The 23,777-nt window shown below is 47.3% G+C and overlaps 2 protein-coding genes across 2 annotated transcripts; one reads left to right on the top strand and one right to left on the bottom strand.

Moving 5' to 3' along the window:
* The first annotated feature begins 2,312 nt into the window (after nt 1-2,312).
* LOC100822947 (protein NRT1/ PTR FAMILY 8.3) lies at nt 2,313-5,707 on the top strand. Its single transcript, XM_003566850.4, has 3 exons — nt 2,313-2,860; nt 3,624-3,759; nt 3,883-5,707. The coding sequence occupies exons 1-3, from the start codon at nt 2,567-2,569 to the stop codon at nt 5,433-5,435; spliced, it is 1,983 nt and encodes a 660-aa protein (XP_003566898.2). The 5' UTR covers nt 2,313-2,566; the 3' UTR covers nt 5,436-5,707.
* Nucleotides 5,708-6,508: 801 nt separating this feature from the next.
* Nucleotides 6,509-10,242, bottom strand: LOC100835847 (calcium-dependent protein kinase 1). The gene is made up of 8 exons (XM_003569338.4): nt 9,450-10,242; nt 8,701-8,844; nt 8,445-8,597; nt 8,015-8,130; nt 7,757-7,924; nt 7,269-7,396; nt 7,086-7,185; nt 6,509-6,850 (listed from the first exon to the last, which is right to left on the bottom strand). The coding sequence occupies exons 1-8, from the start codon at nt 10,132-10,134 to the stop codon at nt 6,764-6,766; spliced, it is 1,581 nt and encodes a 526-aa protein (XP_003569386.1). The 5' UTR covers nt 10,135-10,242; the 3' UTR covers nt 6,509-6,763.
* Nucleotides 10,243-23,777: the final 13,535 nt, after the last annotated feature.

Below are 23,777 nucleotides of genomic sequence, written 5' to 3'. Positions count from 1 at the left end.
TGTCTTTCGTTGGTTGTACCCTTGTCCTCTGTTCCAAGGAACAGAGACCAAATATGGAGAGTGCGCTGCCCGAAAAACAACCTGCAAAAAAAAAACTTTTGCCTTATTAAAAATCAAGTCATTCATGCTGTTCAGATTTTCATTTGAAGAGAAATTTTAAGTTTCATGTAGTACATGGATGCGTACTCAACGTACACAAGAATGAAACGAGGAGCTAAAGAGTGCCAACACTAGAAGATTGTTAAATTCAATGTTAAGTAAACTATGAATTGACGGTCGCTTTCAATGATCCAACTTAGAATAAGGAAGTATGGTCATGTTAGCAACCAAAGTAAAGATGCATAAAACTTTTACGTCGGTTTCAGTTCTTTGTTTCGGAGGTAGCTGTTTCGTTGTTGTAATGGATAAGAGTGACACGATGGTCTACGGTTCAATAGAATTTATAGAATACTACTTCCTGTGGTCCTAAATTTTTGACTCAAATTTGCCCAAATATGAATTTATCTATTCTTAAAAGCGAATAGATACATGTAATATTTCGACAACAATTTAGAATCGAAAGGAGTATATCGATAAGATACATATTTTTTTTGATAGAATTTATAGACTATTGCACTAAGATGCATATATTTTTGTGAAAACCCATCTCGATAGAACCTCTCAGTTAGACATGCTTGACGGGGAGCAATGGTGGAACTAGTGACCTCCGGTAAGATTCCGGAGGAGTGCTTGGCCAAGAGCAACATGTGGCGTTACAATGAGTGGGAAAACTATTCTCAGGAGACAAAATTTTACTCTACAACATGCCTTGCTCTTTTTTTTTTTACCACAACATGGCTTACTTAATTTGAATGGCCTTCGAAGGACAATAGCATATACTCCAGTTAATAGCATATAGTTAATCGGAATTTTATACCGTGAGAATGTTTTCCCGTTTGCTTCCTGGTGCGACCTTTTGCATGTCATCCAATATGATGGCGCCAGTCGATGCAATCATGCCATGTGGCGCCGTCTTCCGTGTCACACACGTCGCGCCAGCGTGGCGGTGTCTGGTCCCATGAACTAAGCAGTATCCTAGCATACCGTTGGTTGCTGATCGGACGGTGGGGCGATTCACATAGTGGTTCGAATTGGAGCCACGCCCGCTGTCCACCATGGCAACTTTCTTTTTCCTTGCCCTGACAACTTTTCCTGCCTGTGCCTGGCAGCCTGGCTTTACGTCGCCCTGCCATGCGCACGCGCATTTTTCGTCATGCTTGCGTGTCGCTGCATGCGTTATAAATGTCACGGCGTAGTCCCCCCGATAGTTAATACTCAAGTTTTTTTTTCAAAAAAACTGACGTATTTCGTTAAGACAAAATTTTGATCAAGAATAACTAATTTGTGATTTATATGATAGCAAACACAGTTATCAACTAAAACTTTTGAAGATGAAATCACATTAATAAAGTAATTCTATTGATATAAGTTAATTTTAGTATCACACACTGTAATAAGCACTAACTACTCTACTCTAAGGAGGTCCCATGATTAAATAGACTCTTTAGGGGAAAGAAAAGGAAATAAGACGTATATATCCAGCCATTACTTATTGATTGTGCAAGGTTTTCAAGTGGCTTGTGGTCCACAAACGATGCTTGACTGCGGACAATTTGGAGCGACGGGGCTGGCCTCATAAGTCATAACCCCACTTGCTCTACATGTTCTTCTGACAATGAGACTGCACCCATTTGTTCCTGCACTGTTGTTTCTCGCAGCAGATATGACTCCGTCACCAACGATGGTCCAAGGCGATCTTTTCCAGCCCTGACCGAAGATTGGTGGATCACGGCAAGGAAGCATGCTCCAAAAAAAATTCAATCTGATTTTGACACCATGGATTTGGAAGGAACGAAATTCCAGACTTTTCCATCAGGAGATCAATTCAGTGGACAGAGTTTTTGACCTCATCTGAGGACCTTCATTCCTGGAGGACTGCAGGCTGCGTAGTGGCTATTAATTTGAGTTTTTCCTTTTCTTTCGCTTGTCACCTGTTTCAAGTTGAGTTTCTGACTCTCCAGGCTGTATCTGCTCCTGTACTGTCCTTCTTCTACACTATCTAAATTTTTTTTCGGCCCCTGGCCCTTCGAATTACTGATTGATTATCTAGCACAGACGTCGCAAGAAACACCCTTCTGCGTGCCTGCCCGGGAACTTCCCACTCCCGGTATGGCGTGTGGCGACCAAGTCTGATCGAGTCAGCATCATCAGTATGTACGCATGCGGACTGCTATAATATCCATGATTTAAGTATCACTACCAACCAACCTCTTGATGATGCTGTGCAGGAAGTACACCCTTTTGATGTTTTGAAGCGTTCTCGCGCCATTATTTACCTCCCACTTGCCCACCATTAGTAGTACTAGTAGACTATTCTGCATCGGGAGACAGCTAACCATCACGTGCTGCGGCGCGATAGCAAAGCTAACTCGATCTGCAGCGGCGCCCGCCCGCTATATAATCAGCGCGCGGCACGGGTGCCTGGAAATCGGGCAGAAGAGAGTGACTCTCCTAACCTGAGGCAGCTATGGAGCGAGCAAGTAATTCTACTACTCCAGAATCTAGAGATCGGAGAGGAATCATGACTAGCCTACCATCGCCGAGGCCGGAGCGAGCAAGTAATTCTACTACTCCAGAAGCTAGAGATCGGAGAGGAGCCATGAATAGCCTGCGAATACCATCGCCGAGGCCGGATATCTTCATGCGAGCAGCATCGCCGAGGCCGGATATCTTCATGCGAGCGTCATCGCCGAGGCCGGATATCGTCATGGACGCCGCCGCCGACATGGAAATAGGCGTGCGCGCGCCGCTCCTTCGCCAGGTACGTGTAGCAGCCATACTTCTGTGTCCTGTCATCATCCACATCGATCAATCCCTTGTTAATTTGCAAATGGAATTTGGCGGAGAATCGATCATGTGTTTATCGCCGTTTAATTTCTGGCGGTTCAGCTTTAGTCTGATCGTCAGTTCATCACCATCGTGAGATTGGGGATGCAGATGACTGGTTCAAAGACTGTTTCCGGCGTCCGAATTTATTTAGTGTGCATCTTTTCTACCGCGTGACGGCGATTTGCCGCCACCATGGACCAAGTCTAATCTAATAAATCACGATTAGGAGACTGGCTACATTGGTCAAGTCATTGATGAATAGATATGCATTGATGCATCGAGGTGTTTCCATTGATGGAGTAGGTCCGGAGAATCGGTCGGAACCCCCCACCAACCGCAGGCAGAAACAGACTCCTCAGATCGAGATGTTTCGTCTTGCTTTCTTCCAAATTTTACAATTATATTTCTCTTTTATCATGCATATAAAATCATATGACGCAGGCTTTACAGTCAGACTCTTGTAAAATAAGTATGACGGCTCACTACCGATCTGTGCATGCAAATTGGCTCTACTTGTATCAGTACTAACTTAAGAGCTTTCCGACACGCGGATGTACATAAAGAATTCGATGATTCTGCCGCCAGCTAATTAAAATTTGAGGAACGTGTCCTGTACGTACGTACGTACGGAGTACGTATTATTTTTCTTCAGTTGTTTGATCGGCTTTGTAGTGATACATTTGAACCAAACGCAGCTCACCTTCCGTCGTTCGTTCAAAAGAAGCAAGAGTCTGGTGCCAAGGATTGACGAGGAGAACCAAATTGAAGCGCCGCCACCCGTCGATGATGAGAAGGAAAAACCCAGCAGCAAGGCACCATTTGTAGTCCTAGGTGAAACAATTATACTCCAAAATGTCAATCTCACTGTTCTATGAACAATCATGATAACATAAGTTCGAGGGGAATCAACCACAAGAGATGGAATGTGACTTGATGCTGCTGCTGCTGCTGCAGGTTTCGAGTGCCTGGAGAGCACGGCGTTCAATGGCATCTCGACGAACCTGGTGGTGTACCTGGAGACGGTGCTCCGCGGCAGCAACGTGAGCAGCGCGTCCAACGTGACCACGTGGTTCGGCACGAGCTACCTCACCCCGATCATCGGGGCCGTCGTCGCCGACAGCTTCTGGGGCAACTACAACACCATCGTCGTCTCCCTCGTCGTCTACCTCCTCGGGATGCTCCTGGTCACCTTCTCCGCGTTCCTCCCGGTGGTCGCCTCCCCGCTGTTCATCAGCACCAAGACGCTGGCCTTCGTGGGGCTCTACCTCGTGGCGCTCGGCAGCGGCGGGATCCGGTCCTCGCTGCTGCCCTTCGGCGCGGAGCAGTTCGACGACACGAGCGCGGCCGACAGGGAGAACAAGGCGGCATTCTTCAGCTGGTTCTACCTCTGCGTCGACTTCGGCCCCATCGTGTCCGGCCTCTTCATCGTGTGGATCCAGGAGAACATCAGCTGGGGCCTGGGATTCGGGATCTCCACGGCATGCATCGCGCTCGCCTTGGGCGCATTCCTGCTCGCCACGCCCATGTACAAGCGCAGCACGCCCACGGGCACGCCGCTCAAGAGCCTGTGCCAGGTGGTCGTGGCCGCCTGCAGGAAGGTCAACCTCAGGATGCCCTCCGACGCCGGGCTTCTCTACGAGGTCAGCGACAAGGCGGACTTGCAGCCCAGGATCGCGCACACCAGTGAGTTCAGGTTTCTCGACAGAGCGGCCATCTTCTCGGAGCTGGATGACCCGGAACAGAAGCTGGTCGACGCGACGGGGGCGAGCGCGTCCTGGAAGCTCTGCACGGTCACGCAGGTGGAGGAGCTGAAGATTCTCCTGCGGCTGCTGCCGGTGTGGGCGACCAGCATCATCGTCTCCGCGGCCTACTCCCAGATGAACACCACATTCATCCAGCAGGGCAGCGTTATGGACATGAACATCCTGTCCTTCTCCGTGCCGGCCGCGGCGCTGCTCTCGTTCGAGGTGCTCTTCGTGATCGCGTGGGTGATCCTCTACGGCAGCGTCATCGTGCCCGTGCTGAGCGCCTTCTCCGTCGAAGAGCCGTCGCAGCTGCGGAGGATGGGCGCCGGGCGCGTGCTCATGGCCATCTCCATGTCGCTGGCGGCGCTCGTGGAGATGAGCCGCCTCAGCAGCGCGGCGCGCGGCGAGGAGATCACCATCGCCTGGCAGCTGCCGCAGTACTTCTTCCTGGCCGGCGGGGAGGTCTTCTGCTACATCGCGCAGCTCGAGTTCTTCTACAACGAGGCGCCGGACGCCATGAAGAGCACGTGCACGTCGCTGGCCCTGCTCACCATCGCGCTGGGGAGCTACATGAGCTCGCTCATTTACGGAATCATCGAGGTGTTCACGGCCACGGCGGACAGCCCTGGCTGGATCTCCGACGACCTCAACAAGGGCCACCTCGACTACTTCTTCTGGATCATGGCCGCCATTTCCATGATCAACTTCTTCGTCTACACCGCGTTTGCAAAGAACTACAAGCTCAAGACGGTCCTGTCGTGATCTCGTCGCTGTTTGTTTGCTCTGCTTTTTTCTGTCGTCGTTACACGAAGAATTCCACTGCACCACACAAGCGCTAGTATTTTGTTTGTACATAATACACGAAACACCAAGGCTTCGTTTCGATGTCGGTATTGTGAGCTTGGAATTGAATTGGGGTAGAACGCCAAATCAGTTTGTAATGAAATGGGCCGTAATACCAATTTTGTTGTTGGCTTGCAAAATATTGTTTGTCGGGACAAAAGGAAACAGTCAACTGCAATTTCTTGTTTGGATGTACAGAGTATTGAATTGTGTTCTTCCTCGCGCAGTGGCCGGATTGGGCGGCGGGAGCTACAGGCGGCTGCGACTGGTATCCGTGTTTGTCAGTGTGATGTGAGTAACAAGAGCCAATGACAATTAGTTCGATGTGCTAGTACTACCGTTCCTCTTTGCTTGACAAATGAACCTCCGTTAGAAAATTAGATACATGGCTAGTGTTTGTCAGTGTGATGTGAGTAACAAGAGCCGATTCATGTTCTGATGGGAGAAGCAAGACTAGTAGTGCATGCCAGATTGAAAGGATAAGAAAAGTGGATGAACAGTTGTTGTCAATTTTCGATGATGTTTTAGACGTCATAAGTAGAGAACCAGCTCAACCCTCGGCAAGCGGTTAGTTTCCCAGAACACCAAAAGTCCAAAAGCAATGTTCCCAGAGCGGCATTTCGCTTTGACTCTTCAGTGGTCCACGTAGCCTGTGCTAGTTGAGTTGGATTGTGCTAGGCGCTTTCTATGGTACTGGCAACTGACAGGGACAGATCATCTCTTATGTTTCTTATCAACGAGATCAAGTGGTTATTGCTTGATGGAAGGGCGTTTAAAGTTTGCAAAGATCAGTACAGATCTCAAGACATAGCGAGTCACACTTTAGCCAATATTTGGAGACGTGAGGGGAGGACAGCAGTTTAGCTGGTTTCCGGTCCGGAGGATGAGGTGTTGGCCGTGTTAAACACAGAGTGTAATGACCATGTTAACGCCCCGCAAAAAAAGGAGCAGCATTTCGCAGCTGGCAAATTCAGAAGAAAATTTGGGTTGTGTTCGTCCAGAATAAAAGTCTTGCTTGATATTATCATTAAAAGCTGTTTTACAATGTATATGTTCTAATAAATGGTCCAGAGGCAGCAAGTATATGATCACAGCATACTCGGTACAGCATATGATCGAGGATACACGCCAAAAGAAAAGATGGGGGACGATGGCATGAAAGTAGCACACCCCTCAGAAATGTTTTTCAGAGATAATGGGGCCACGAAGGTGTCTGGGCAGTATCAATTTACTAACTGCAGAGAAATTTAAAACATGCGTCTCCGATTTGGAACAATCTCAGGGCTGTTGTTTCTCATCATAGCAACGAACTCCTGGTAGTTGATTCTTCCGTCCTGGACATAAATAGAACATAACTATTAGCACCTTCGCTATTTCAGTTCTAACACTTGTGAAGATATACTGCGTGCATTTATATCAGAGCTTGACTCTTGTACAATTTATCTCACGTGAATTTACTTCACTATGTGTACATAGATCAGTAATATAAATCGGTGAGATCACTCCATGCAAAAACTCAAAAGGAGATGATGGTATATGGAAACATGTCAACATGTTCACACAACTTACATTATCTGTATCTACTTCAGCAATGATTTCTTTAATTGTTTTATCGTCCCCCATGTCATATTTCTTCAGAGCTTCTTCCAACTCATCTACTGTTATGTATCTGCACAAGAAGATTTAAGCAATCAGAAAATCAATGCAAACAGTCAAAACTATTATTATATGCCAAGTTCAAAGTTCAGTTACCCGCTGTGGTCCTTATCAAAGTATTCAAATGCTTTAAGTATGTGGTCTTCCTTCTCCAATCTATTCATGTGCATTGTCGCCGATACAAACTCAGAATAATCAATGGTCCCATTTCCATCAACATCAGCCTGTTTGGGTAATGAAGAAAACAGAATAAGGACACAAATCAGCTTGTGCTAGAAGCACAGAACTGCCTCCGGGTCAGTTGCAAAACTCTTCATTCTGAAATTTCATTCAAACGAGCACACATGGTGTTTTGTGGTCTACAAACTCTACATTCATACGACATCGAAGATCATAAAGAAAACTATGTGAACTGAATGCTCTCTTTTTTCTTTCAAAGTAGGGTAGTTGCTTCTAAACTTCCAAACCAGAGAAGTGGTTTGGGTTAGACATATGAAACTTATATGCTACGAATAACAAAATGTAGTCAAATTTATGTTTTCAAGTCATGAGTATGAGCCTGTGGAGTCAGAATACAAACATACCGCCTCCATCAGTTGTGTAATTTCTGATTCAGATATTTTGGTGCCAAGTTTTGGTAAACCAGATCGTAGCTCTTCAAGAGTAATTGTCCCGCTGTTATCAGTATCCAGGGATCTGAACATTTCTTTCAAGCCTGTAATCTCTTCCTCAGACAAGTTCTCTGCAACAATCTGGTCATAGTGAACAAAAAGATTAACTTGTCTGCTACTGAAACTCAAGTGTTAGGAGCAAACTTGAATAATCCCAAAACATTCAATCACCTTCAGTGCAACTTTCTTAAGCTTGTTCATCGCCCTGAACTGCTTCATTCTACTGATAACTGTAATGTCAAGTGGCTTATCCGGGGCCTCTCCATCTTCCTTAATCCATGGGTGGTCTGAATGCTTAAATCGTTAGATGAAGAATATATTTGCAGAAAAGAAATGAATGACTGATGTTCATACAGTAAGCAGACAGGTCTTTGACAACAAGAAAGAAACTTGGTAGTTACTGTCTGCGCTACTACTAGAACGCTTTAACACTTTTGTATAAAAAAATGTTCAGAAAATGGAAGAAACTACGACGAATGACAAATGTAGATTGCTACTAAACTACTATGCAAGTGGACATATTTTAATAAATATAAGCATGAGATCTTATGAAATGTGAGTGTGCAATTAGACAAGAAAGAAAGAGAAGTTGAATGATTACCTAAAATCTCTGCAGCAGTTAAGCGCTCTTTGGGGTCTTGTCGCAGCATCTTCTTGACCAAATCTTTCGCGGGATTAGAAATTGAAGGCCAGGGGTCAGACGAGAAATCAATGTGACCAAGCAAAACAGCCTTAAATATGCCATCCTCATTATCTGGAAAATGGAGTGATGGATATGACAAATAGAACATAAGTGTCAGGGGGATAAAGGAAGAAAAAGAAAAAACCTGGCAGAAATGATAATTAGCAAACAGCACCTGCCCAAAAAGGAGGAACACCAGACAGAAGGATGTAAAGAATAACCCCTGCACTCCATATGTCAGCTTCTGCTCCATAGTGCCGTTTCAGCACCTCAGGAGCAACATAATATGCGCTTCCAACAAGATCCTTAAACTGCTCCCCTGTAGAATCCACAGTAGCTCTTCACTCAATTTGAGCATGCGATGAATACAAAGAAAAGAAACCAAAGAAAATAACAGCCAACTTAATGTCCTATTTTCTAGTGATGAACAGCAAAACACCGTCCGTGTGGCGACAACAAGAATCCTCCCCACTGCCAACAGTTTACATGACAAAGCATATTGGTTTCATCAAATAGTAGTTTGTAGTGCCATTTTTACATACATGTGTGCATGATTTACAGGGCTATACATATCCTTCTTTCTTAACTGCCAGTAACGGAAATAATAATGTGCTTGGTGTAAATAATACAAACCTACAATACCATTTCATTGACACCATACTGCACAAAGCCAATACTTGTTCAAGTACTAGGAATTAGGCTGTTGATCCCAAAACTAACACCGGCAGCACATAACAAGAGTGAAGGCAAAATAAACCAGCCAATGGATGTCTTATATCTAGTTCTAATTTTAGCAATGCCAACTTCAACCTGTCAATTGCAGCAAATCGGTTAAAGTAAAACCGAATTCTACATCAAGGCAAACACCTGATCAATCTCACACAGTTCATTCTCGACTCAGGTAGTCAAATAAAGCGCGCTCACCATGCTTGAAGAAGACGGAGAGGCCAAAGTCAGTGGCCTTGAGTGGCGAGTCTTCCTTGTTATTCAGAAACAGAAAGTTCTCAGGCTTGAGATCCCGATGGAAAACCCCCATCGAGTGGCAGCTGTGCACGACGGAGACCATCTCGCGGCAGAGCACGGCGGCGGCTCGCTCGGAGTAGTGGCCCCGCGCGATGATGCGGTCGAACAGCTCCCCGCCCTCGCAGAGCTCCATGACGAGGTTGACCGAGTGGCGGTCCTCGTAGGCGCCGCGGAGCTCGACGATGTTGCGGTGGCCCGTGAGGTGGTGCATGATCTGCACCTCCCGCTGCACGTCCTCGATGTCGTCGCGGTGGACGAGCTTCCGCGTGGCGATGGACTTGCAGGCGAAGCGCTGGCCCGTGGCCTTGTGCGTGACGAGGTAGGTGACCCCGAACTGGCCCCGGCCGAGCTCGCGGCCGAAGGTGTAGGTCGCGCGCACGTCCTCCATCGGCCGCCCCAGCACGCGCCCCATCGCCACCACGCCCGCTTCCACCGCCGGGGCGGGGGGCGGCTGGGGCTTCGGCTGCGGCCAGTGGAGCGTCTGCTGTTGCGGCTCGGGTTTGGGCTGGGCCGGCGGCGGGGACGGAACCGGCGTCGGCTGCTCGGCGGCGGCGGCGCGGCGGTGCCGCGAGGTGCGGTTGCCCATTGTGTGCCGATGTGTTTGACAAGACGAGATCGAGCCGATTGGGGGGACTTGGGTTGAAGAAAGCAAGACTAGAGTGGGGGGAGTTTGGGGGAGGAGAAGACCGTGCAGACCGTGAGCTGCGCTGCGGTGTTGGGATGACCGGGTTCCGGGTAAACGCGGACGCCGACGTGGGACTCCGGATTGCAATGGGTACCGGATACCCGCATACCCGACGGGTATGTACCGGTTTAAGATACGGGTATGGTAAAAAATACCCGCGGTATGTAATTGGTAAAATCCTGTACCCGATGGGTTTGACGGGTACGGGTATGGTATTGGGGTACCCAAACCCGTGTACCCGCACAACCCACTTCAAAAGCCCAGTAAATCTTGTTTAGGCCCAATCCAATAACATTGATATATAATTCCGGAATCTCCACTCTCCAGACCTAACCCTAAATCCTTCACCAGACGCCAGTACGCCACGCGCCCACGCGCCCACGCGCTCCCGCGGGCGGGCCACGGCCGCCTCCTCCCTCCACCCTCCTCTTCCCTCCGCCGTCGCCAGGGGCCCAGTGCTAGCCGTCCGTCGACCGTCGCCCCGCCTCCTCCCCGTCCACCGTCGCCCCGCCTTCTGCCCTTCTCCCTCCTCCACGGGCCATGGCTCCCTCCGCCGAAGCCCCGGGCCCCACCACCCCCACTGCTCCCTCCGTGACCGGCTGACCGGCGAGCCCGCCTCCTCCCTCCTCCAGTCCGACCGGCAATGACATGGACATCGACTTCGAGCTCGAAGGCAGCGACACCGGCGACGACTTCGGTTGCTGATTTCTGAATGTTGCTGCTTGGTGGGTCAAGTAAAAATACCTGCGGGTAACCCGTACCCGTGGCGGGTGGCGGGTATGGTAAAATTTCATACCCGACCACGGGTACGGGTACGGGTAGCGGTTGAGGGTCGGGTCGCCGGGTACGGGTATGGTAGAGCCGTACCTGTACCCGAACCCGTCGGGTGCCATCCGGACGTGGGACCGCATCACAACGACAAAGCATGTCTGAGTGTGGGCTTGTCGTTGTCGATCTGGGCTAGGCCGCTTCGGGGTAAACCCGGACGCGCAGAGATTTGCGGCCCGTGAACGGGGTCTCGGCTAGTCGGCGTGGTCCGTGGACGGGAACAGGGGCATGGGTCTCGGCGACGTGTTGACTTGATCCTCTGCCGTAAACGTCGTCTCAAGCAGTGGCAGAGCTAGTATTTCCAAAAAGGGTATGCAAGGTTGAGTTTTTTTCTTGTTACACACTACATAAACACAATATAATCCTACAAAGGATCAATTAATAACTTGTGGATCATCCCTATTCTTAATCACAATTGGGGAAAACACAAGATCTTACGTGCGCCAACGATCATATCAGTACTGCAGAGATCAGAGTAGAGGACATGCTGTATGCGCTGCAGTTTTGTTTGTGTGTTCTTCAGGCGAGCAGGTGACAATCCGATGCATCAATGCTTACCTGCCTCGTTGGTTAACGAGCAGCCAAGGAGAATTCACAAAGGCGCAAGTGACCTAGTGTCGAAGTGATCATGAGGCATAGCTTTGAAACTGAGGACGTGAGAGGCTAGGAATAGATCAGAATTTCTTCTTTTCTTATGTGGTACACATATATGGACATTTATACTGTTTTTTGTTTGGAAAAAAACATGGGTGTGCCTTGCATACCCAGGCATTACTCTAGCTCCGCCCCTGGTCTCAAGCTTGTCCCAGGCCGGGTCTCACCAAAAGAAACATTGAATTATTACCATGTGCATGTTTAACAACCACATGGTGGCATACGTGATGAGCAGTCTCAAATCGACAAAATGTGCATTCCTAGCCTAACTCTTCTGCGACTTTTAGTCCATAGGTTATGTATGGAATGAGACGAGAGTGACGCTCGGATGTTAGACTAAAGATTTAGGAATACAGGTGACTCTTTTTTGTGGGAAAAAAAATATATTCATCATTACATCAAATAGGAGTTACAAAGTTGTAGACCAACATATCAATTGGACTGACAGCAAACCGTGTGCCGGCTCATTCTAGCAAACTCGTGGTTACTCTCTCCGATCCATAATAAGTGTCTCAGATTTTGTACTCTTAACTTATTATTTCCTCCATCCCATAATATGAGACACGCACGTATTCCTAGATCATCAATTTGATCAATTAAATATATATTTTTCTTAACAAGAGTACATCATTATGAAAAAAAATTTGTAATGGTATAATTTTTTAATTTATATTTAATTAGCTAAATTGACGATGTAGAAATGTGCGCGTGCCTCATATGATGGGACAGAGGGAGTACAAAATCTCCTATACCTAAATAGGGGGTGCCCACTACTTAACTTTCCTGGATTCTCCTGCTGCCACGTCATCCCTTTTTAAATACAGGGCTCAAACCCTCAATTCCGCCTAGAAGAGGCGCACGGCTGACGACGGAGCTCCTAGGCAATGGAGCGAGACATCTAGACAATAGAGACCGTGGAGGGGCGCCGCGGGCGGAGGCGGCACATCCAGTCGAAGGCGAGGAAGAACGAGGTACGCAGGACCGTGCAGAGCAGGAAAGAGCACGGAGGAGGGACGATGAAGAGGCGTAGGGCCGCAAGGGCCGGCGATCAGTGGACAGTCATGGAGCAAGCGCGGGATTGCAAGGCTCAGGAGTCATCCCCGTCCGGCTGCTGTGGCCCGTCCGCCCAGACGCGCTGCCACCAACGCCGATGCAGTGAAGGTCTTGGTGGTGGCGCTGCTGGATGGAGTTGGTCAGTTGCGTGTGCCCCCGTAGGTGATGCTTGCCGCCACTGCTACTACCCCCTAGCGCCACATCCGATAAGAAACAGTGGGTGCACGTGAGAAATCCTTCATTCCAATTATTTGCAGCATATGTGTGTGATGACCCCAACTTGGAGTGTGATCACAGAGGGGATGAGAAGCAGATAGTGGAATTTGGGATGAGAGGAGCACAGGAGGAAGAGCAGGATTTACTTTTCAATTTAATCAACAATGGAGCTACAAGAATCCAAGGAACTTATAACAGCACTCGGCCAACACACACACCTCCAAAGACCTTACAAGAGGTACCCAAGACCCAGTCAACTACTCGAGTAACACACGTCAGCCTCAACAATACAGCGTGTTACACTTGCCCCCCCTTTAGATTGAAACACCCTCCCAGCAAACGGCTTCAGGAAAACGATCACGAAAGTAGTTTTCCCAGGTAGCATCAGTTTCAGGCAAGGAAGACCACTTGACAAGAACTTGAACAGTAGGGGCATTGTTCTTTTTCACCAAACGACGTTCAATAATCTTCTCAGGAACCACGGTCTCAGAATGGATTCCACCTGGCAATGGAATCTCAGAAAACACTGGAGAATACTTGGGAATGTAAGATTTCAACTGAGAAACATGAAACACAGGATGCACCTTGGAACCAGCAGGCAAATCCAATTTGTAAGCCATAGCACCCATTCTGGCCAGGATCTTGAAGGGGCCGAAAAACTTAAAGGCAAGCTTGTGACAAGGGCGATTCACCACACATGATTGAGCATAAGGTTGTAGTTTCAACAAGACAGAATCACCCACACCGAACTCACGATCAGTGAGGTGTTTGTCAGCTTGGGGTTTGAACCTGGACTGAGCACGCGCAAGCTGAGAACGGAGCAATTCAGTTAACGATTGCCGTTCAGTCATCATGTCAAACACAGGAGAGTCCGACGCCACAGAAACATTTGGCATAGCACCCAGTGGTGGTTCAACTCCATAAAGAGCTTTGAAAGGAGAACAACCCAAGGAGGAGTGAACAGAGGAATTATACCAGAATTCTGCCATCGCTAACCAATGGCGCCATTTAGTTGGTCGATCTTGCACTGCACCACGAAGATACTGCTCCAAACACTGATTTACGCGTTCACTCTGACCATCAGTTTGGGGGTGATGAGCCGTGCTATAATTTAAGGTGGTGCCGACAGCCTTCATGATATCTCGCCACATTATACCGGTGAAAATAGCATCTCAGTCAGAAACAATGGAAGCTGGAACGCCATGTAACCGAACCACATTGTCCAAGAACAGATGAGCCACTTGTTGTGCAGTATAAGGATGGCGAAGAGCAAGGAAATGTGCATACTTAGTTAGACGATCGACCACGACCAGAATGACATCAGCCCCATCTAAGAGAGGAAGACCCTCTATAAAATCCATTGTGACATGTTGCCAAATCTCATTTGGAATAGAAAGGGGTTGTAACTTGCCAGCAGGGTGAGTGTGCCCATGCTTTGCTTGCTGACATGTAAGGCACTGCTTAACATACTCATCCACTGTAACTTTGAGTCCTGGCCAAAAGAACAGTTTGTGGACACGCAGGTAAGTAGCATGAATCCTAGAGTGGCCACCCGCAGCACTGTCATGCAAGTTAGAGATCAACTTAATTTGCAGAGCAGTATTGGCACCAATGTAAACACGGCCTTGATATTTAATCAAGCCCTGTTCCAAAGCATAACCCTTTCATTTGGACTAGACACAGCCAATTCTGTGAGAAGAGCTTGAGCAGTGCTATCCAACTCATAGGAGTGACACACCTCGTTGACCCAATCCGTACGACAAGTGGTGAGGGACTCCATTTGTAAAACATGAGCAACACACGACAATGAATCTGCCGCGGTATTCTCAGCCCCACGCCGGTACTGAAATGTGTATTGCAACCCCATCAATGTGGAAATAGCTTTGCGTTGTAAGTCAGAATGCAACTGCTGCTCAGTCAGGTTGCAGAGACTCTTATGATCAGTTAAAATAGTAAACTGACCACGTTGTAGGTAAGGGCGCCAACGATCGATGGCCATCATCACAACGAGGAATTCTTTTTCGTAGATTGAGAGGTTGTTGTTTTGCTGGCCAAGAGCTTTGCTTAAGTATGCCACGGGATGCCCTTGCTGCATTAACACAGCACCAATACCAGTGTCACAGGCGTCTGTTTCCACCGTGAAGGGCAGAGTAAAGTTGGGTAAGGCAAGAACTGGGGTGCGCATCAATGCGTGCTTGAGAAGATGGAAAGCCTCTGTAGCCTGATTGGACCATGCGAAGCCCTTCTTGGTGAGAAGATTAGTGAGAGGCTTTGCTAGCAGACCATAATTCTTGACAAATTTGCGGTAATAACCTGTTAAGCCCAAGAAACCCCTTAATTCAGTGATAGTAGCAGGCAATGGCCACTTTTCGATTGCAGCAGTCTTGTCAGGTTCAGTAGAGACACCCTCAGCAGAAATAACATGGCCCAAATAATTGATAGAAGTTTGACCAAAACTGCACTTAGACATCTTGGCAAAGAATTGCTTCTGCCTCAAAGTATCCAATACGGCTTGCAAGTGTAATAAATGCTCAGGCCAAGAGTTATTATATATGAGAATGTCATTCAGGAACACAATGACAAATTTGCGAATGTAAGGAGCAAAAATATCAGTCATGATGCACTGAAAGGTTGCCGAAGCATTAGTCAAACCGAAAGGCATCACACGGAATTGGAAATGGCCATGGTGAGTTTTAAAGGCCGTCTTCGGCTCATCTTGCTCACACATGCGAATCTGATGATAACCAGCTCGCAAGTCCAGTTTGGAGAAATACCTTGTACTAGCCAGCTCATCCAAGAGTTCATCTACAATGGGTAGAGGAAACTTATTTTTGATGGTGATATCATTCAGGCGTCTGTAATCCACACAGAAACGCCATGTTCCATCTTTCTTTTGCACAAGTAAGACCGGTGAGGCATAGGGACTCAAACTTCGTGTAATGACACCCGATTGCAGCATTGATGTGACCCGTCGTTCAATCTCATCCTTTTGCAGGGGAGAATAACGATAAGGACGAGAATTCACAGGCTTAGCTGCAGGGTCCAGAGGAACAGCATGGTCAAACTCACGTTGGGGTGATAATGAAGAGGGTTCTTCCAAAACATCATTGTACTCTACTAACAACTGCGACATCTCATCAGGCACCATGGTGTTAACCGGTAAAGGAGCAGTAGAGGCCACTGATTCAATCATAGCAAAAGACCACACCTCATTACTCTTAATCCAATCTGCAATTTCTCCAATTCTATGGCTTGAAGTATCTGCCGGTCCTTTGGAATAACTCCTTGTAACACAATGTCCTGTCCGTTATAAGCAAATTTGATCATCTTATGCTTCCAACGACAAGTCATAGGATCAAATAGCTCCAACCAGTCCATTCCCAAAATGGCGTCATAAGCACCCAACGCAAGCAGACACATATCATGGGAAAATGTATTGCCTTGAATCCACCAAGAGAATGCATGTGACACTTTAGAGGAATACATGCTCTGATTGTTGGCAACCTTCACAGGTACTTGACATATTGTCTGGACCGTAGCCCCCACACGTCGGGCAAAATCGGCATTGACAAAACTACGTGAGCTGCCAGAATCTACAAGTATCAGGCAAACCTGGTTTCCCACCATGGCTCACAACTGGAATGAATTACTGGATTCGGTGCCAGCAAGCGCATGAACAGAAATGTGACAACATTCGGCGGTTGGTGCAGATGTCTCCAAAAGTTCCAAAGCATGCACTGTATCGTCCGTCAGGATCTCTCCATAATCCCCAAGCTGGATAGTAAGAAGGTGAGAGACTTGTTTACATTGGTGCTCTTTGGAGTACTTATCTCCACAGCGAAAACACAGCCCATTGGCTCTTCTGAAATCCCGCAACTGCCTTTCCCGAGAGAAATCGTCAGTGTGACGCTTAGCTGGAGCAGCGCCAACCATGGCAATGGAAACAGGAGCAACCGGAACAAGTTTGGACATGGTGGTAGCACGAGCACAGAAACGAGGTTGTTGTTCTTGCTGATTCTCCAACTCCTCCTGAATGCGGGCCTAGGATGCGGCACGAGAGACACTGGTGGGAGCATGAATGCGAACTGCTGCACGAATATCAGAGCGCAAACCAAGCACAAAACGGGAGACAACGAATTTTGTGTTCAAGGCAGGATCTAAGGAGATCAGATAATACATGCAGGTTTCGAATTCCTTGCGATAGTCAGCAACTGAACCGGTTTGCTTCAACTATTGGAGTTTGCACATTTGACCATCATACTCATCATCACCAAACTCAGCAAGCACATCGGCCGAAAATTGATCCCAGTTACCCAGAACAGTGCGGCGCTTGTGAGCCTGTAACCAAAGCGCAGCATGCCCCTCCATGTACAAAAGTGCGGTGCTAACACGCTGATGCCCCGGGGTTTGGTACATGGAAAAGTAATTCTCACAGAGATCTAACCACAGGGAAGGGTTGTCACCTAAACTTGGGACAATGATGCTTGGGTAGTTTCGCCGCATAGCGCCCGGAAGTGTGGTCAGCCCTTCCGTCGAACACGTCGTCAGCGTCCCCAGGGCTAGACATGAGGGGTGGTCCGTTGTTGACCAACGCCGGCCGCGGACCACCAGCCGCGTGCCCATGTGCGCCCGGCGGGCGCGCGCCTCCAAACGCCACTGTACCACGCCTGCCTGCTGTGCCCTGACCACCCGTCGTGTTGGTGATGTCACGGAATGGCCCCATAGCCGCAGTAAACTCCACCTGAGAACGCTTGACGGCATCCACGCCATCTTGAACGTCGGCGACGTGGGTCGCCAACTACTTCACCTCCGTGGAGATAGAGTCAAATTTCTCCTTGACCTGGGCCGCCAGATCCTCAATCGCTTTCTGAACGACCTCCATAGCCTCGAGCACGAAACGAGTTTGGGTGCACGGCTTGGTCTGACGCGGAGCCATTGCTGCTGCCCTTGAATCACACGAACGCCAATCTCGGATTTACAGGAGATGAAGCCCGAAAGCAACCTCCAACCGATTGGTCGATGTTACCGTGATGATCTCGGGAGAAAGAAGCGCAAACGGATCGAACAAAGCTGCTGATACCAATTTGTGATGACCCCAACTTGGAGTGCGATCACAGAGGGGATGAGAAGCAGATAATGGAATTTGGGATGAGAGGAGCACAGGAGGATGAGAGCAGGATTTACTTTTCAATTTAATCAACAATGAAGCTACAGGAATCCAGGGAGCTTATAACAGCGCTCGGCCAACACACACACACCTCCAAAGACCTTACAAGAGGGACCCAAGACCCAGTCAATTACTCGAGTAACACACGTCAGCCTCAACAAGACAGCGTGTTACAATGTGCGGAGCAAGCCTAACTAAAAGCAAAACAGAAAAAGGCGCACGACTCCCGTGCCCTAGCCGCCACCAAGGATCCAGCCGATCGCATCGTCCTCCGGCCGGCCGGAGGACAAGCAACACGTCTCCACCTCCTTTCCTTGCCGCTCACGCGGTTGGTGCTATAGTAGATCCACAGAAGTTAGGGTTTGGTCAACCAACAGCAGCGTTATGGTGGTGATGGCAGCACTGTGAGGGTCAAGAATAAAGTTTTCCCGACTCCTCGTCCACCTCGTCGACGGCGATCTTGCCGGTGGCATTGAGGAGTACGTTTTGGTTGGTCGCTGCTCTTCTGGAGTGGTTGATCTAGATTTGTGTTTGTGCTTGGCAGGTAGTCTGCGTGTCTCGTTTTCTTGGTTCTTTTTCCATCGGCGAGGCTCGGTCAGCTTCGACCTCATCGTGGATTTAGGGAGGCCAGGTCTTCTTGGACCCGTCTGGCTGGATCTGGGATGGTCATCCAACCCTCTTCGTCGCCTTCTTCTCTAGGACGGTGGTCTGTGTTGGAAATATGCCCTAGAGGCAATAATAAATTTGTTATTATCATATTTCATTGTTCTTGATAAATGTTTATTGCCCATGCTATAATTGTATTGATTGGAAACTCAAATACATGTGTGGATAAATAAACAAATACCGTGTCCCTAATACGCCTCTACTAGATTAGCTCGTTGATTAAAGATGGTTAAGGTTTCCTAACCATAGACATGTGTTGTCATTTAATAACGAGGTCATATCATTAGGAGAATGATGTGATGGACAGACCCAAACCTAAACATAGCTTTTGATCGTGTCGCTTAAGTTTAAGTTGCTTATGTTTTATTATGTCAAGTATTATTTCTTTAGACCATGAGATCATGCCACTCCCTAGTACCGGAAGAATACTTTGTGGGCATCAACCGTCATCTCGTAACTGGGTGATCATAAAGGTGTTTTTCAGGTATCCCAGAAGGTGCTTGTTGGGTTGTATGGATCAAGACTGGGATTTGTCACTCCTTGTGACGGAGAGATATCTCTGGGCCCTCTCGGTAATATAACATCCTAATGAGCTTGCAAGCATGTGACTAATGTGTTTAGTTGCGGGGGTATTATATTACGGAACGAGTAAAGAGAACTTGCCGGTAACGAGATTAAACTAGGTATGGCGATACCGACGATCAAATCTCGGGCAAGTAATATATCGCGAGACAAAGAGAATTGGATACTGGATTAATTGAATCCTCGACATAGTGGTTCAACCGATGAGATCTTCGTGGAATATGTGGGAACTATTATGGACATCCAGGTCCCGCTATTGGTTATTGATATTTGATCATGTCCACATGTTCTCGAACCCGTAGGGTCACACACTTAACGTTTCATGTTGCTTGGGTTAGATGAGATAAATGATGATGATATCGAATTATGATTCGGAGTCTTGGATGGGATCCTAGACGCAACGAGGAGCTCCGGAATGTTCCGGAGATAAAGATTTATATATGGAAAGTTGTTTTCAGGGTTCTGGAAAGTTTGGAATATTTCCCGGTTTTGACCGGGAAGCTTCTAGAAGGTTCCGGAGGGATCCGGAGGGTTCCACCTTGAGGCCCACCTATCCCTGGGCTAAATGGGCCTGTGAGGGAGCACCCTGGCCTTAATGGGCCGAGGGGCTAGCCCACAGGGCCCATGCGGCCAGGAGGAGAGTCCTGGCCGCGGGAGAGTCCTGGCCGCCGGAGAGTCCTGGCCGCGGGATAGTCCTGGCCGGCCACGCCTCCTCTACCCCTATATAAATAGAAGGGGGGGGCAAGGGAGAGAGACACCCCAAGCTTTCAGTTGGATCTCTCTCCCCTGAGCCCTCCTCTCCTCCTCTTCTCACGCGCACGGCATAGCCCTGCCCGTGAGAATATTCACCATAGTCACCACGCCGTCGTGCTGCCGGGATCTCGTCTACCTCTCCCTCTCGCTTGCTGGATCGAGGAAGGAGGAGACAACGTGAAGCTGAACGTGTGGATACCAAGGAGGTGCTGTCCGTTCGGCACTGAGATTGATCTCATTGAAAGTTCCACTACACCAACAACGATCTCGTGATCGTAACGCTTAGCGGTCTACGAGGGTATGGTGTTCATGATCCCTCTCGTTACATACATCTAGTATATATATTCTTGGGTTTTCTTCCGCACTTCTCGTAGGAAAATTTTTGTTTCCTATGCAACGAACCCAACAGTCTGTTTCTCAGATCATTGTCGCCGGCATCTTCTGGCTTCGACCGGTGACTTCCCGGCTGCTACATCAACAATGTTTTCCTAGCACCGACGTAGTTCGGAGGTCCAGAGGCAGCATCGAGCTTCGCTCATGGCGCGCCACCGGCGAGTGCAGGAGCTAGAAGACGGCGTTTACCCACAAGAACTTGCGTGTAATTTTATTTTACTTGGATGGTTCTATAAGGGTTGGTTGATTTAATGCACGGCCTTTTGTCCTTTCTGCAAAAATATATATTTATTTGCAGCACAACATCAATTTGTTTCATTCGATCTGAACTGTTAACGAGAATTTTGTAGTGTTCTTATGTTCTCAAACCATTATGCAATGTGGTTATTCTACGATTCACATTTGAGTTGGGTAGTGGTGGTTTTCACAAGTCGCTTCATTGCTTGATTCATAAAGCTCACTTTCAGAAAAGAGAAAACAAATATCCTTTGAGGATGTTGACGGAGATATCTGATGAGGGGGTGACTTCGACAATGCCCATGTTGAGGGGCTTTGTGTTTAGGGAGAGCGACATGCATGTGCGTTGGCGATCCCGTCGGCTAACAAGGACACAGGGACACGGTTTTACCCAGGTCGGGCGCCCTCGGAAGGTAATACCCTTACGTCCTGCTTGTCTGATCTGGTATTGATGGAGAGATTACAAGGTTGCCGCGGAGGCTAGAGTGCGCAGATTGGATCTGGCGAGTGCGTCTAGGCGGCTTCTATGAGGGATTTTGTCTCTCAGGGGAGAGAGTTGTGTGTTGTCCTCCTTGGCTCCCCCTCCTGGTCCTTTATATATGTAGGAGGCCAGGTCTCGGGTGGAGTCCAAGTCGGTTATATCATAGAGATATACTATGTTTAAGCTTTCTTATCTTGAGTCGCAAGATTAGACATCTGGACTCCTAGAGTCATAGTAGGCTTCCGAGTGAGCTTCATGCTAAACCGTAGTGGGTATACCAAAAATGAGGACCCGGTGGGTCACTCCCACGTCAATATCCCAGCTGGGTAGCCGAGTGCCGAGTGGTCTAAGCCATTAAGTCGGACACTCTGCCACTCGGCATGACAAAGCATCGTTTAGAAGAAGGAAGGCGCCTTACCAAAGAAGGAAGCCTAGTGTAGGATTTAGTATGTATCAATCTTGTATAGGAAGGATGCCATGCGCATATCTTATAAAGGAAGAATCCTTGTAGAATAGAAGGCGGAGTCCTAGTTGGGTACGAACCTGTCTCTGTCTCAAACCCTAGCTACTCGACTATATAAAATCAAGCCAGGGCCCTCTCGATGGGCAGAACACAACTTGTAATATGATACACAAATATTAGATTGCCAACATGACGTAGGTTTATCTCCACGAGAAGGGATAAACTGAACCTGTATAAACCTTGTCTCTTTCATTACTCGTCGGATCCATCTTCCTCCTCCATCTACTCTCTCGTCGGCCGTGCTCTACGATCATCCTAAATGACGGTATATGTCTTTGAGATTAATCGACATATGCAGATAAATGAGTTAAGCATGACCGCATGAGTTTCAAAAGAGACAGACAAACTGCATAGATGTTTGGTTTCACGCTGGTCTGTTTTAGAGGCCTAACTTAGAAGTTAAGCTAAAATAGCTCCACTTATTCAATTACTTAGCACTATCTTCTCAAAACTAATATAGAGGTATCATGAGAGTTTCGTTCATGTACTAGGTGCAGATTTTATATATATATATATATATATATATATATATATATATATATATATATATATATATATATATATCAAGGTTTTCTAAGGACAATGAATCGCATTCATATTAAAGTAAGTTGTGCTTATTATGTTGAACATTGATTAACATGAAAAACACTTCCCGCAGCAACGCGCGGGGCATCATCTAGTTGTATTAAAACTGAGACAATTATTATGGATCGGAGGGAGTACCATTTTTTTATTTCTATAAATTTTCTTGATCATAATCTCCCTCGTGGTGTGATTGGACATATCCTCTCCGGCTCTCCGCTATCCGTGATCAGGGAGATCGTCATGCAGCAATCAAATCTAGATGACTCGATGTGAAGAAAACTTTGGTTAACTTTGGCTCAATTTGTTAACACTAATTTGTTTGGGACAGCTCCAACTTCACAGATTTGGTGGAGCCGGTCTCACATCTCCACTTTTTCATGGAGCCGCAACTGTGAATATTTGTGAGATGTCTCGTAGTCTTATCTTACTTCATTCTTGAATTAATCACAACTTCAACTCCACAAAAAAATAAAACTATGAATGACCTGCTCCACCAACTCCGTGGAGCTGGAGTTATCACAAACACACACTAAAATATGTCATGATAGACTCAATTTTTTATTTGTTGTGGAAAAACAACCACAAGAATAGGAAAAAGTTGGAAAACATGCACATGGTAGCCATAGTTTTGAAAGTTCTTTTTTGAAAACTATTATTTGAGATGAATCTACACAAGCACATGGTAGCCATAGTTTTGAAAGTTCTTTTTTTCCTAACAAAAAGTTTTGAAAATTTCACTTCATCTTCATCATGTTTTATAAGAAAAGGAGTGAGTATCTTGAAACCGAAACACTTAGTGTACGACGCAATAGATTGCGTTTTTGTATGATGATTTTGTCATGGTGGACATATTGTGTACTAACAACAAAATCGCACCAAGTTTGTAGTAAGTGAAGCAGTGCTCATCTTGAAATATGGTTTTTTCATAAATTGATGAAACATGACTCTATTTTTAAAGATTAAATAATGTCTTATCTGGTTGAAGCTTTTCTTAATTTTAGAAGGCGGGGCACCTATTCTGATTTTTTCCTGAGTGTATCAAGTTTGTCCATCTCATACAAATTCCTAAGTTTTGATTTTCTCTTTCAGCGTTCCAAACAGAGCCCTGAAATTTTTCTTATGCTTTGCGTTCCTTTGTTTTCAATAAGACTTTTAAATTTATTTGTTCCGAACGGAGCCTAAATAGTCGCGACTGTGATTGTGCCAGGCTCTTCACTCGTCACAACTCACAACGCGGCGAGACGGTGACAACTAACAAGGCGAATAGTCAGTAGTTACTGGTGACCCGGGCACCTTGCAGGCCTTCTTCGTCTGTGCGGCTGCACACGAGGACGCGGGTCCACGGGCTCCAGACCGGCCGTTGGGCCCCCGCTCTGCACTCCATCGCCACCCCAAAACCCAAATTG

This window comes from Brachypodium distachyon, chromosome 2 (assembly GCF_000005505.3).
Source record: "Brachypodium distachyon strain Bd21 chromosome 2, Brachypodium_distachyon_v3.0, whole genome shotgun sequence".
In the NCBI taxonomy this organism is placed as follows: domain Eukaryota; kingdom Viridiplantae; phylum Streptophyta; class Magnoliopsida; order Poales; family Poaceae; genus Brachypodium; species Brachypodium distachyon.
The sequence above is the reverse complement of the archived record's forward strand: the minus strand, read 5'-3'. Positions and strand labels throughout refer to the sequence as shown.